The sequence below is a fragment of the Poecilia reticulata genome, chromosome 2, assembly GCF_904066995.2.
Source record: "Poecilia reticulata chromosome 2, P_reticulata-male-v2, whole genome shotgun sequence".
NCBI lineage: Eukaryota > Metazoa > Chordata > Actinopteri > Cyprinodontiformes > Poeciliidae > Poecilia > Poecilia reticulata.
The window spans coordinates 38,555,047-38,570,283 of NC_088831.1; the positions used below are offsets into that span (position 1 = coordinate 38,555,047).

General features: G+C 36.5%; 1 protein-coding gene across 2 annotated transcripts in view; it reads left to right on the forward strand.

The window, feature by feature from the left end:
• Positions 1-12,207: 12,207 nt before the first annotated feature.
• wnt10a (wingless-type MMTV integration site family, member 10a) overlaps positions 12,208-15,237 on the forward strand; it is a 33,165-nt gene continuing 30,135 nt past the window's right edge. Inside the window, exons 1-2 of one of the 2 annotated variants that reach the window (XM_008402736.3) lie at positions 12,208-13,586; positions 14,938-15,203. In XM_008402736.3, coding sequence (XP_008400958.1) covers positions 13,525-13,586; positions 14,938-15,203 — 328 coding nt within the window. In that variant the 5' untranslated portion in view covers positions 12,208-13,524. The remainder of the gene's footprint in view (positions 13,587-14,937; positions 15,204-15,237) is intronic. The other variant, XM_081604559.1, reaches the window with a different exon arrangement.

Below are 15,237 nucleotides of genomic sequence, written 5' to 3' on the forward strand. Positions count from 1 at the left end.
TTTAAATGAACTCTGCATTTTCTTATAAAATGAGTCAACAAACATCCAGCCAGCATGATCCCATATTCATATTGATCATCATAATAGCAGTGAAATATGTACATTTTTGAGTCTGTATGTACTAATTTGTCCCAGAGTAATGAAGAAAAAGTTCACAATAAATTCAAATATTAAGACACAATTCTTTTTGTTAATATTAAGGTTTGTTGATAATGCAACTAATACAACTTGGGGAAAAAAATCTTCCTTAAAAATCTAAAATTAATATGATATTTTGGTCCATGTTGAGTGTATTTACAGTTTTTATCAGCACTTTATATCATACGCTTTTAATAGACCAAATATGTGGAGTCAATTTTGGTGTTTGAACACAAGATGGCAGCCTAGGAGCAGAAAGCTGAACTACAGAAATGTTTGAGATTAGGTTTTTCCAACTTTACTGACTAGATTATAATAATGGCAAAAAAACAACTGTTGGATATCATCTAAGCTAACATAAATAGAAGTCAAATTTAAAAATTACTAAAAAAGTGCATCCCAAATGCAAATACATATCTGAGGCACGATTGAATGTACTAAAGTTCAGCATTGTGTGCTCCAGGAAAAATAATTGATATTTTTTCATCTTAGTTACCTTCTGCATCTGATGTAAATGTTATTTTTTCTGTAATTATAATAAAGATCCTACACATTCTTGGATCTGCTGTAACTTCTACCTTGCATACCTTTAGAGGAGAACATGCACGCACACAAAAACACATGTGTGTACACACCCACACACACACACACACACACACACACACACACACACACACGTACACGCACACACGCACACCCCCACCCATCCCCGCGCACACACTCACACGCACACACACACCAACACACAGATTCTAAGTAACAAACATTTTCAGATAACAATAGCACGCAAACATGCTGCAATCATCCCCAATTAGGGATGCCCTAAGGTAAGTGAGGCAGCACGAAAAACAAGCACATCTCATTTTGGTGAGTGCGAACGTGTGGGCTCGCATGTGTGTGCATAAATTCATCCATATGTATAGGTTTTGTACAATTTACTTGCAGAATAACTCAATCAACGTATTTCATTTAATGATTCTGGTCTCCAAACAACTACAAGACAGCTTTATGTTTAAATCTACCAATGCAATTTTAAAGAAAGCATGTTTCTGTGCCACATTCTTCTTTTTACCAGAGTGTTTCCAGACGCCTGTTGATAATCGTGTTCAGCACACGAAACGGTTGTTTTTAACTCTGTAAAAGTTTCTAAGTCATTATATGTTGTTAGTGGTGAAAAGGAGACGATAAGGAGCGCTGATCTTCAGAGGTCACATACTGAGCTACAGGCGAGGCCATACAGTGCACTTCATGATTATGAGTAATCCTTTTGAAGATGTGTTAGAAAAAAGCAAAAAAAAAAACTTGAATTCATTGTGTGTTTTATTTATCTTTTCAGTGTTTTCACACTGAAATTATGAGAATAACCAAAATTTTAATTAAATAATTTAGTATGGAAAAAATGTCTTATCATTCATCAAACCACTAGTACTATACTGGTTGGGAATTTTAATAGTTCCTATAAACTGTAGAACTTTTCAATGTGTGATTTACCATTTTAAATGAACATTTTATCAGTAATTTGTAACTCATAGTTTCCTTGAAATATAAGTGCAATGTGATAAAAAAAAATGGCTATTTCCTTTCACCACTTCCCAAGATAGAAAAGACAAGACATCTTGCCACTAGATTTGGCTTTTCAGGTACAAAGACGCCAAATGATTCTGGTGTGAAGCAAAAGATGAATATATGAAGAAGCCTGAATTCATGATCATGTTGGTATGTTGGAGAATGATGAGTTGCTGTGGGCCCGTTTCTTTTCCAAAGGTCCTAGAACAAATATTCTCACATGCTGTTGGAAGGACTACATTTTAAATGAAAATCAGATAAATTATTTTTAAGAGACTAACAATGAGTTCCTAATAATGAGTGTCACTGGGTCATTCTCCTTGATGTTGGTCTAATATAAGCAAATCAATGCAGAAATTGTTTATTAGACTTGAAAACAACAAACTGTGGAGTAAGCAGCAGAGGCAAGGAAGGACATAAGAGAGAAAAACAAACGTAAGAAAGTATAGAAAGGAGTGAAAATTTGTAAATGCGTACGTCATATCTTGGAAAACTGTGCTGTGTGCTCTGCTATGGAAGAATGTGCGTGCACAAAACAACATATCTAAATAAACGTTATTTGTGCTGCTTGCTTTAAGAAAAGATAAAAACTGAAGTCGAAAAACCACAAAAAATTAAACAAGCAAAGCAAAAACAAAACCGAAATGGGAAGTTGGTTTGGTCATTTTTCTGCAAAGAATACGACCTAAAAAATATTTTCATTCACCAGGGGAAAGGAAGAGCCACAGAAGTTCAGAATCCTACTTTGATGCCTATTTTGTTAAAGAGAACCTCTGCAAACCTTTGTCTCCCCTTGGATTTGCCTTCCTCTGTGCATTGTGTCAGTCGTTGGGATTATCTAAAATAAGGCCAGTTCACACTACCCGAGGATATTTTCATTCCCTCCAAAGACTAACTAATTGGTTGGAGCCACACTGAGGCCCCCGAATGGGATTGCAACACAGATACAAGACATAACAGAGAGAAACAATGTTTGTTCCTGCTTCTAATAACATGCATGTGTTACTGGTGCTGAAGAAGTACGGTGTGTTACATCTACAAGAAAGCACGCATTGGTGTTTACTTAAGAGTTTGTCAATAATAAATTGAAATGGAGAGAAACACAGGATGCAGAAGTTAATATTAAATGTCAGATACAGTGAAGAAATGTACATCCCTGCTGATTTACCTGCTGATCTCTCCCTGTTCTCAGGAAAGACAAAGTCATACAGTGTTACTTGTTGCTTCAGTTCAGTTGTCTAGGGAGACAAAAACGGGGGAGGAAAACTTGACTCATAGGAAGAAAGAAAAAAAATGAGGGGAAGAGTGTTAGAAAAGGTAAGCTGAACTTTCCTGTCTGTCTCTTTTTATCTTAAACCTTTGTTTTAGTGTTTCCCCAATGCTTTTACAGTAATTGAAATTAAATTTCCTTCTTTCTATCTTCATGACACTATAAAAGGTGCTATGAAAAAGTTAAAAATGTGTCACTTTAAAATGTTTCAGATCATCAAACAAATTTTTAACACAGCTGACCCCCAGCTGCCCAAGAAAAGTTCAAATCCACAAATTTAGACCTCTGTATCTAGCCAGTGAGTGTCAATAAAATTAAATGACCCTCCTTGATTGGCTGTTTGCAAATAACAGACAGAAATGTGTCAAGTAGCACTGTGCCTGGGTATTTCAGGTTCCCTAGCTGCATTTTCTTTAGATTTTTTTCAGATATATTCTTTGAAAATCTGTCTACAGTTGGCTTTTCTGCAAATAGGTGAATATGCTGTATTAGCTGCATAATCAATAACCTGAGTAACTACAAAAACTTGTTTTTTAAATGACAACATCATCCAGAACCCAGAGCAACATCTAATGCACACAAATACAAGACATAACAGTGAGAAACAATGTTTGTTACGTTTGTTACGTATCTCAGTTAAAGTCAGAGTTCATGATGCACCAATAAGAAAGAAACAGCAAGAACTTAATGCTTTAAAACCACTTAGTGTGGATGGCTAAACATTTTTGTGAAGTTGGAACCAGAATTTCTATAGTGTAAAAGACTGATTACTTGTTGCAGTCACCCGATATAGTCGGTGCCATGAGGAGTGACAAGTACTTACAGTATTAGGGAGCAATTACTTTTTAATATTGAGTCAAGTTGATTTGAATAGTTGTTTCCCTTCATAGTTGAAATCATCATTTGAAATTTTACACTTTTACACTCAAGTGATCTTTATCTGATGCTAAAATGTATTTGATGTTTTGAAACATATGAGTAAATGAAAAAAAACAAACAGTTTCTTTGGGGGGAAATACTTTTTCACAGTTTAATACCTTCTAAGCATTGTTTGTGTTCTTCCATCTGACTTCCACATTCTAAAGTCACTCGCAAATCACGTGTCAAAAACATACAAACTTTAACAATGACAGGCCCATCCTCCTACACTATTTATGCACCTTTCATATTGTTTATGGTCTGCAATGTTTAGTACAGAAAATGTGTGTGTTAGAAGTTTGTTACCAGAGTGCAGGCTTGTAATTGACAAACCTCTGTCCCCGCCACGCTCCTCCGCTTAGCTTGTTTTCTTCGGCTTGGTCCAAAACTCTCCAAGAAACATGACCTGAGCTTGAACCTTCCTCTCAGAGAAACGAGACCAAGGGTGGGACAAACATAACTTATGTTATGAATGTCAAAAACATCCAAGGCGCTCGCTTTTAGAACAATAAAAATGCCTTCATTTTCATAGCATTGCCATCTCGACAAATAAAAACTCCTTTCTGCTCACAGTGTTTGTGAAGTGTGCTGCTTAGTGTTACTGGTCCATTTGCTGAGGTTACTGGAGGCTAGGACATGCAGAGAGAAGCCTAGGGATCTTGCAAAAATCCCACAAGCTATTTTTGAATGTCAGTATGTTGTAATTATTTTTGACTTTATCATAAATTCAATCACAGTAAACCACCTTCTGCCTAATTTGTGGGAGGGTTTGAGTTTGGGATGTTCCTGTGCTGTAATAAGTGGAGACAGTAACCAGGAGTTCACTGATATTTCAGAAACAATGAAAGTACTGTTTAAAATGCAAAATCACAATGCAATTGGATTTTTCTACCCTTTAGAAGGGGGTAATGCATTGCTTTTGCATTCAAACATTACCTGTTGCTTTATAAGGGAAAGGCACAATCAGTCAAGTTGCCATGAGTTTTAGCCATTCACAGAACCAGCTGCTGCTGAACGTCAGCGGGGGAATTTTGTAATGTTGCAGGATCCACCCCTGCTTTCGCTTTAATTATATCAGAGATATCCCAGTAATTTTCTGAAGCACTCACTGATACATTGTTAGAATTTATGGTAAATTCTACAAAAAGTGAGCTTGGTGGTTGCTGCAAACCATGACACCTCCAGCTTTATGCTTCATAGTTGGTAAGAGGGTCCTTCCCTCAAACAATGTGCTTAGTTTATGCCAAACGTCTCAGCTGCTCTGGTAGTCAAATGATGGGAAGAAATAATATTCCAAAGGTTCTGGTTGTTGTCTAGGTTTTTTTTTTTTCTGTACAATTTCAATATGACCTTCATATTTTTGAATATCAGTGTTTTCCCCCTTGCAGTCCTACAATCAGTGCTAAACTTATCCATCAAAACATCAATACGCTTTGCTGTAGTACTCTACTTTTCTCATCATATTGACTGCTCAAAGTGCTATGCATTTGAACAACACTCACCCAGTTGGGTAATGTGGTTCACAGAGGACGGTAGGGTAAAGTGCTTTGCACAGAAGCACTTTTATTATTATTATTCTATTCTATTTTATGTCAGAACAACTTAACCACATCACAAAATCACAGAGGACATCACAAATAGACAATTAGTTTGTATAACACATCCCACTTCTTAACTTCTTGCAAAACATGACGTGACATATTTTTACACGTTAAAACTGAATGAAAAAAAATCTTAGAAGGCTGCTATAAATTAGCGTTATGTACATAGAGTTCCTATTAATAAAACAAAATTATTCACAATGTATTTAATTTCAAACCGCAAGCGTTTTACTCAGTTGCTTACAGTGAAGTAAACTCTCCAGCTGTTTGAAAAACTATCTCTTATGAAAAAAAGTCAGTGTTTTGGTTTATTATTAAATTAAATGCTCTTCAGTTTCACATTCCAGCTAACAAAGCAAAGGAGAGAGACAGCAGCAGGGAAGACAAATATAATTTCTTTCCCAGGAAAATCATGTTAAAACCAAAACTCTTGTGAACATAACTAAGAACTGTGAAATGAGCTATTTTCTCAAAAATTGTCTCAAGAGAGAGGAGTGAAGTTGAACTGAAGTATTTCCCAAGTTATGCTTAATAAATAGAACTGGGCATGTTGTCTGTTGAGCAGATGAACATTGTACAAGTTTTAAAGTGAAAAATTGGAGAGAAATCTTAAACAAGATAAATATAAAGTTAAATGGGAAATCTAAACGATATAAAATGGACACCAGTCCAAATGTAGGTCATATGTTTCAGAATGTTTTTTTTGGCAAACAATTTCCCAATCATTTTTAAAATGTTAAGATTGTGTGTGTCAGAGTCGATGTCAGCTGCTGAGATGCACACTTGTCATTATATTATATAAGACTCAAAAGTCATCATGTGTCATCAAACCTGTGTTTTAAGATAAACTAAGTATTTTCAACATACATGTCAGACTACAGCTTGTAGTGGAAGCTACAGATTTTAATTTGAGTTTGTATTTTATTGTCTTCATTGCTCTAATAAAAAGGACAATTTTTATGTTATTTTTTTATTGTGTCTGTGAATGGGTGAATGCTTTGGGGGTCCAATGGACTTCATGAAGCAGTATATAAGTACAGGCCATTTACTATTCACCATTTCATTTGTTTATTATATTTCAGTAGGGCAAATGTTTTCACATATTTGTCTTAGAAGACATAAAGTAGCGTACACATCCGGGATCTCGTTCTTCCAGGCATGATTCATATCTAATGACCGTAGGTGAGGATTGGCAATGTAGCTTGACATTGAAAGCTTTGCTTTACTGTCATTGCTTGTGAACAAGACACTTAGATAGTTAGGCTTCGTTTACGCAAAGATGCTCCTCAGCTGAACCATAACATTATTTTTGGAATCCAACCACTCGTTTACACGTCATGAGCACATGGTGCGAATCTCTCACACCAGCACTTTTTAAAAGTAGGTCTCACAGTGAAACGTTTCTTTAACCCCCACAGAGTTGTGCAGTACACTGCAGGTGTGAAAGCAAAGGTTTATTCTACGCATGCACAAGCAGATAACAACAAAAACAATGGCTGGTAGCACTGTGCTGTGTTGTGCTACTTAACCTGTTTAATTCAACACATTTTCTGATAAGTTAGTTATTTGTTACATTAGCACAGTATTCCTGGGAGACAGAGATGGGTCAATGCTTACAATGAGGTGGAAGCTAGCTAGTGGGGTGAAAGCAAAGGATCAAAAAAGTGCATGTGCGTTCCATGAGATGCTAAACTCACAGCGCCATATAGTGGCCTGGTTTGACAACTACACACTTAATTCAAACATTAAACACTTTCCCAACTAACTTCTGAAAATACCCACAATTTCTAACCAGCAGTCTCATGTAAACTTAGCCTTAAGCTCAACTGCTTGACCCCCAACTCATTGAAAAGGGGCAGCCCTTTTAACGCAGTCCAACATGCACTGTGACGAGAAAGCAGACATAACTCTCGGTTTGGGCATACGAGGATTAGGTAACCCTTAAAAGCAACCGATGTACCACATACTCTCACAGCCACCCCTGCAAAACATCTCAGTGGACAAGGTTGTAGGTGTTCTGCAGATCCACAAAGGACATGCAGACAAGAGAAGTGTACTCCATGAACCCTAAGAGGGTAAATATCTGGTCCAGCCTTCCACAGCAAGGACGAAAACCACATTTCTCCCCATGGAGATTACACAAGTCTCTCGTGTAATCCCTCAACAACTGGAACGCACTCTTTGTTCTCCTTTCTTAACTGGGACCACCGCCCCAGTTTGCCACACCAGCTGGGTTATAATGGTTCGTTCTCCTTGTGACACTGCAGAGGCACGTCAACCATGACAGCCTGACAATGTCCAGAACCTTCAAAATCATACCACTTGCTCGGTTTGAGTGCAATCTTGCAAACATTTAAAACAGTGACTACTTAGTCTCCTGTGTGTCACAGGAAGAGCAACTCTCCTAGAAAAACTCCAGTCATTACTGAATAAAAGGTCTTGATCAGGTTGAGCTGTAGGAGGGAAGAACTACTCCTGGCTTTAGAGAGAGAAAGAGATAGAGAGCAATACGGTAGATAAAGATTGAAAGGTTGAGAGAGAGTAACAAGAGAAAAAGAAAGATATTGTTTCCCTTAGGAATGTTCTATCAAATATGTAGACATATTCATGTTACATTGATTACAGCAATCAATTGCGCTACAGAGTGGTTCTGTCATCAAAAGAAAACAAGGTTATTGTAACTATACTGTAATGTGCATGTTGTTGTGGCTGTAAAACAACTAAAATAAAAACAATTGATCGCAAAAAAAAGAAAACAAGGAAAAAAGTCTTTCTTAAGTGCTTGTCTTTGCCAGACCAAATCCCCTGGGGAAACACTGATATGGGAATCGTTTCTAGTCAACAGTACCTGGGAATATAGCTGGATGGCGAGCTGGACCTGACCATTCTCATGGAAAGGCTGTAAAAAGGCTGTTTAGGATGACTGAGATCTTTAAACATCTGTAGACCAATACTGTGCTCCTTCGACTAAATCGTGGTGACTATGTTTTTGTTGTGGTTTGCTGGGGAGAGGCAGCCCAAACAGCTTACAACAGGATACATAAACAGATCTGGAAGGCAAGTTCCAAATGCGGGGCACTACTAGAGACAGTTCAGCAGGTGGCAGCGTTGAGAATGCTCCTTACAATTAACTCAATCATCAATCACACCTTCCACCTGCTTTAAGCTTTGGACATTTTACAAAGAAACACATTCAGCCCTGGGCTGGTCCTTCTAAGGCGCTGGACAGAAGGCTACGGGAACTGCTAGCAGACATTAACCTCTTTTACAAACATTAATACCTGTCTACTGCATTTGCTCATTAATTCAACTGTATATGTGTAAAGATTATTGATGAATCCATCCTTCTTGAATAGCTAGTGTTTCTTTTTTACTATTTGTTTTACTATTTGTCTTGTTTCTGTTTTATTTTAAATGTCTTCACTGATGCTGTTGTAACACAACAATTAATGATGTACCTACCAGTCAAATATAATTGGAGTGGAAATGAAAATGATTATTCTATTACTGAAACAATTGTCAACCAATCAGTCAGTGTGGAGTATGAAGACTCTAAAAACATGCAATTTGCTGAAAGAACAACACCTTCAGAACAGTAATTAAGCCCAAACTGTACAAAGAACGTAAACGTTTTAAATGTCAGATGAAAAATCTCCTTTGTCTGTTATTTTTGCTTAAGTGGGATAGTTTTACCTTCACCTAAAATAAATAAATATTATATTAAGCACCCTTTTCTATCTTATTAACAAACAATTGGTTCATAGAAGAAAAATAGTCAACAGCATTAACCTATTCTAATCTTTGTGTTAAATCAAGAAGGTTTTTTTTAATATTACCTTAGATGCATCTCTTGCTCCAAATGATAAGTGCAAATGAGTGCATGGTGCAGAGTGTTAATGACATAAATAATTAAATTGTAAATAATAAAATACAAAAATAAATAGATACATTACTGTGAAGATCCACTGATTTTAAAGCTGCACTAACAACCTTTATTATGATGAGTTTTAAACATGCAGTCCACTATACAGTCGGTAACAAATAGCACTAACAACTGAGTTTTTGTTTTGCTCTGAGAAAAGGTTTTGATTAGCTAAATTGCCATTTAGCTTAGTATTTCAGCAAGGTCTGCTAAACATTATCCAATCAGATTTCTAATTATCTACTTAGTTTCTTTCTAATTTCTCATCAATAATCTACTTTTTATAGGTTCATACTTGACCCAGACATAACTCACATAAAGAGTACAAAACAGATCTCTGTAATAAGCTCACTTTTGCTATGCATTACTTGTTTTTTTAGCGCTATTCATAAATTATTGGCTAAACAGACCAGCTCACATTTTTATAAATGTTTTAAACACTTGACTCATACTTGTCCCTTCTTACATTCATACTTTCTGAAGATGTAGACTTTTTACTCCATAAGTCTTCTGGCTGATGTCAGTTTTGTCCTGTGGCTCTTATTTTTCTGTTTCAAAAGTCAAATCTTGATGCTTTTTGTTTCTTAATCTTATCTTCTTGATATGTGTTCTTTGTTTTTTGTTTTTTTCAGAAAACTTTTTAAAATCTTTTCCTGGCAGTTGCGCTGTTATATGAAAAGCCCCACTAAACTCTGACATATTTTCACATCTTGGACAACTCTGACCATGCCTGACTTCATCGCAGTAAATGTTTATTCTGTTTTTCATTACCACAGTTGAGAGCATGGTTGAAAATATCTGCCGTGTTTACAAACATCTGTCACTCATAAGGGGATGTTATTTTCCATTATCATCTGTGACAGAGAAGTGTGGATGTAAGCATATAACATATTGTGCTGTGGAGCTGAAGTCAGAGTAGCAAAACCACAGAGTCAACACAATATCCAACTTTTCTCAAACATCTTGAAATAATTAGGCACAAATTTGGCAACTCTCTCCCAATCTTTCAGGTCAGGGTGCATTAATAAATTCCTGTATGAGATTTTCTTTTTTCATGGGGTTTGTTTTTCTTGATCTTCTAAATTTGTGTATGGCAACTTAATTACGTCTGAATGCTAAACCCATGTTGTGTTTTACCACTCTGGTGACTCCACACTGGCAGAATGCTCGCTTCCCTGCACTGGTGGGGAAAGCCTTTTTATTTGTGGTTTCTAAATCTTTATTCTAAGCTACTCATAAAGCACCAGGATGAGTGATATCATGTGGTATTCATCAACATGGTAGCTTTTTTGTTGTACTTTATATTCATTTAAATAGGGAGATTAAAGACAATGACACACAAAGGAGGTTGAGCAGCAAATGGAACCAACAATTTAATTAGTCCTCTTTTCTTTTTGATTGTTTTTACTCACAGAACAGAAAGATTCTCACATTGACAGACTTAAAACTTTAATTATTTCTTTTCTTTTTTTTATTGAAACTAAGTGAACAAAGAAAGTAATATGAGTAACTGAAATAAATCAGAAATATTCTCCTCAATTTATTTTACTGATACACTGTCAGAAGAGAGTCTAATTAGAGGAAACGTGAGGAAACAAATTCAGCCAGTTTACTTTATTTGTATACAGTGTTGTGAAAATGTAGTTAAAAGAGTTCAAAGTCAGAGTTAAGGGTTTTTGATCAGCAAACATTTTTATATATATAATTTGAGAAAATTATAAAACCTGATAACTGATTTTGCAAAATAATTTTGTGACTATGTGCCGGACAACTTTTCCAAGTGCATTATTGTGTAGGCCATACAATTTGATGGTCAGAACATAAACCTGAAGAGTCTGTATAATATAGAAATATGATGTGCCCCCCTATTTAAACTGAGTTGGCTAAATAAATAAAGTTTTAGTTGATGTTCCAGAAAAATTTCAAGAACAAAATTACATCCTAAAGTAAACTGTTAGTTTAGTCAGGATGATGTTACAGAGCCATGGAGTTTTGCACAAACAGACATAAAAAAGTATTTTCCTCAACTACCAGAAGTTTCCTTCCCATTTAGTTCACATAAGCTTATATGGTTAACAGTGAAATATTATTTTAGGCATACACAATAACATTTATGCTCAGAATAATATTTGTCACACTGTTTTTTTTTTTATTTTATTGCACTTCTTGTTGCTAATTCTAACGTTGATTTTACTTTTATTCAAGTCTAATTCAGTTTTCATATAGTCTTGTATTGTAGTTTATCCTTCCTGTGTTCTTTTTATGGCTTTTTTTCTCACACACTCTGGGGCTGTCACACAGAAACAATTGTAGACAGTGGCATCAACATTTCTCTATCCTGAAACTTGATGTGCACCAACCGATCTGCAGATGCTTCAACAGGCCATGTCTTGTTTCAATGATTAATACTTAACGAAAAGATGGAAATCATCACTTCTGCAAAATGCTGGAGAAGTGTTGCTGTCAAAGGACAAGATGGACATGTCTACATCTGTTTTAAATTGTCAGAAGAACTGTTTTCAACCAAACATCAAAGGTTTTTAAGCCGTCAGTAAATAGTTATGTTACCATAGGCAACATTAACACCAAACAGTAACTAAAGCTGAACTTGTAAAAGTAAATGGACTAAACTTAAAAGTAATAGTACACCATAAAAATTTGAATTTTACTTTATGGCTCATAGTTTTTCTGATATGAAGTCATGTGTATCTAAATTAAGTCTGAATGATAAATCTGACAAACGCCAGTAACCAGTAACCTCCAAGTTGAAAACCAAGACATTTCAGTCCACATCAGTGTGGAACTGATCGCAGCCTCTCTTATCTGAAGGACAAAATCAACAACTACAAGTTATTAACAATTATAAAGCTGCTTACTGAAGAAACAGATGATATCTGGATGGATACATATTATCATTCCTTTCCTTTGTGCATATCTACACCGATTCGCTCCTATACAAACCAGGCAATCAAGGTCTTCCCGAAACATGATGGTACATGAAAGTGGGACCCCTCTCGAAGCAGGAATAATGAGCTTACCCGGCCCCCATAAATGCTACAAGCGCAGCTGCTTTTAATCTCTCCTTGCTCTTTTGTAAATTGCGTCGTAGTGCACAACTTTAAACAACGTGATAAGCTCAGGGTAGATGTGTTTTTAATTAACATTAAACATAAACATTTATTTTTGTCCAGTTTTTACATCCCTGTGCCACGACAACCACTAAATAGCTCGCAAATTGATCAGTTATTATAAACATAACCTAACATGCTAAAAAGGGCAAAGAACGAGATTTATAATTAACTTTATAATTGGCGCCCAAAATAAAAACCTCTAAATACCTAAAGTAAGTTTAAATCTGCGCTGCACCTCTTTGCTTCATCGTTCTGAGCATCATCGTCCCTCCAGAGAATATATAACTGCTCTGCTTCACAGAGGGCGCAGGCTAAGTGTTTTTGGTGTCCTTATCTCGCAGGATCTCTATCCTGCCTTAACGAGGCACTTGACCTCCCTCGACGCTCCTCTACTCCCCGAGTGACGCAAAAAAAGTGGGCTGGCAGAGCGCTAAGAGCAGGAGTTTAGAGGACTAAACATCACTACTCAAGCAGACTTCATTTAGGGAAGCCTATAGGTAAGAAGCCGTCTGTCTGTCTTATCTCGGATGTTCTCTCAATGAAACTCCTCGTTGGCGGAGACACCGGCACGAGCGCGGATGTATTCGAGAGCGAAAGAACTGACTTTTCTTCAAACTTGTAGCAACCAGCGTTTCCTGCCTGTCAGTGACTTTAGAGCTTGATGAAACTTTTTTTTTTTTTTTTTTTTCTTGAATGAGGCTGGCACATCTGGACGCAGGACTGTCGGAGCTGTCAAGTCCAGCGCAAACTTTTAGACGGACGTGACTTTTCTTTTATTCATCCCCAAACTTAGAAGAGTTATACTGGAACCAGTTTGAATTGAAAGCTCCTCCTGTAATTTTTGCAACTTTTATTTACTTTTCATTATTATTATTATTATTATTAGTATTATTATTAATATTATTATTATTATTATTATTATTATTATTATTATTATTATTGTTATTATTATTATTATTATTATTATTGAGCGTAAACATGGAACACTCGGTCCTCAGACTGACATGCGTTTTGGTGGTTATCTGTCTGCTGGATAAAAGGTGAGTTGCTATAAAGTTTTTTTTTTTCACAGTTTACTTATTTTATTTTATTTTTATTACCTTATTTATTTATTTTAATTTAAAAATTATAAGCTAAAAACACCTCCCTGAAGAGATAGATTTAATGTTCAGTAAATAGTTTGCAACTTACCATAAAAGTTTTCATTTATTCTTGCAAGTAAATGATGCACAAATCTGCTTATGTTCAACGCATAAGCAAAAAATGTTAATGTGATTTTAATCTCTGCAAAGTGAGACTTTTGCAGAAACCCCAACAGGTAGCATCTGTATCTGAAAGCACACGGTTTGGTCAGTTGTCAAAACTTTTGAATCATGTACGTCCTGTTCAGATAACATGTGGCCAGTGAAGTTCTGTAGTAGTTATAAGTTGAAACTTACAAGTATAAGTATTATACTTGTAAGTATACGTATTATAAGTAAGAAACTTACACCGAAGTGGCGTGCAAAGTGGCTTAGTTGTAAAAGCAAGTGTGCACTCTGCCTTACTCCAAAGTATTTGCATGTTAAGGTGTGCTAGAGCAGTTGCTGATGTGTGTTTGCCAAGAGCTACACATGTCGGTGACTTCAGGAATATCAGAGTGAGGCACACAGAAGCACACAGCCTGTGATTTACACTTAATGGTGATGAAAGGAAAAGCTGGACACCTTTCAGATCTTTCAGCTCTCAAGTTTTTCATTCTCGCTGCCGTTATTGCTTCTTTGTCGAGTTGGAAAGAACTCTGAAAGTGCCTTCGGCTGAATGCTGTTTCACATGATTGATCTGCATCACAAACTTCTCTCGGCTGAAAATAACTTTACGGTTAATTCGAAAATGTTTGCTAAGTTACAGTATATCTCCAGACATGATTTATGAGGAAACATCACAGGGGGTTTTCCACTGCTGTACTAAAAATGACACTTAAGAATCGTTGGTTTGTTATATGACAACCATCTCATTTTATTTAATTCCAGACTATTTACATTCATGTAAAATAAGTTTCATGATGTATTATTACACTTACAAACTGCAACACCGCTAAAAACTATCATCTGAGTCACAAATAAAATAAACAAAGCAAGAAAGTGCTTGAAAAGTGGACACATCTGGAGCTGGTTTTGTGACAGTTAATCATATATTTTTTTACGTTTTACACGACCCAGCCACAATGGAGACTGTGCACTTGAGCCATCTTTGTGTTACTGTGGGAACTGAATATTGGGATCACATTCAAGGAGACTTGGTGATCTTAACTAGACTTTAGTGTCTAACAAAACCTGGCCGAGCGGAGGCAAGAAGGTCTGGACCACAGAGCCGTCCTTCTAATAACTCCCAACTTTGTGCTCCTCACAGGGTGGATTCCAATGAGATCTTAGGTCTGAAGCTTCACAACATCGAACCCATCCTGAATGCCAACACAGTTTGCATGACGCTACCCGGTTTGACGAAACGCCAGCTGGAGGTGTGCATGCGCAATCCGGATGTGACGGCTTCGGCAATCCAGGGGATCCAGATTGCCATCCACGAGTGCCAGCACCAGTTCAGAGGGCACCGCTGGAACTGCTCCAGCCTGGAGACAAGAAACAAAATCCCCTACGACAGCATAGTCTTTAAAAGAGGTCAGTTTTACTTCACCCTACTGAGTATTTTGCT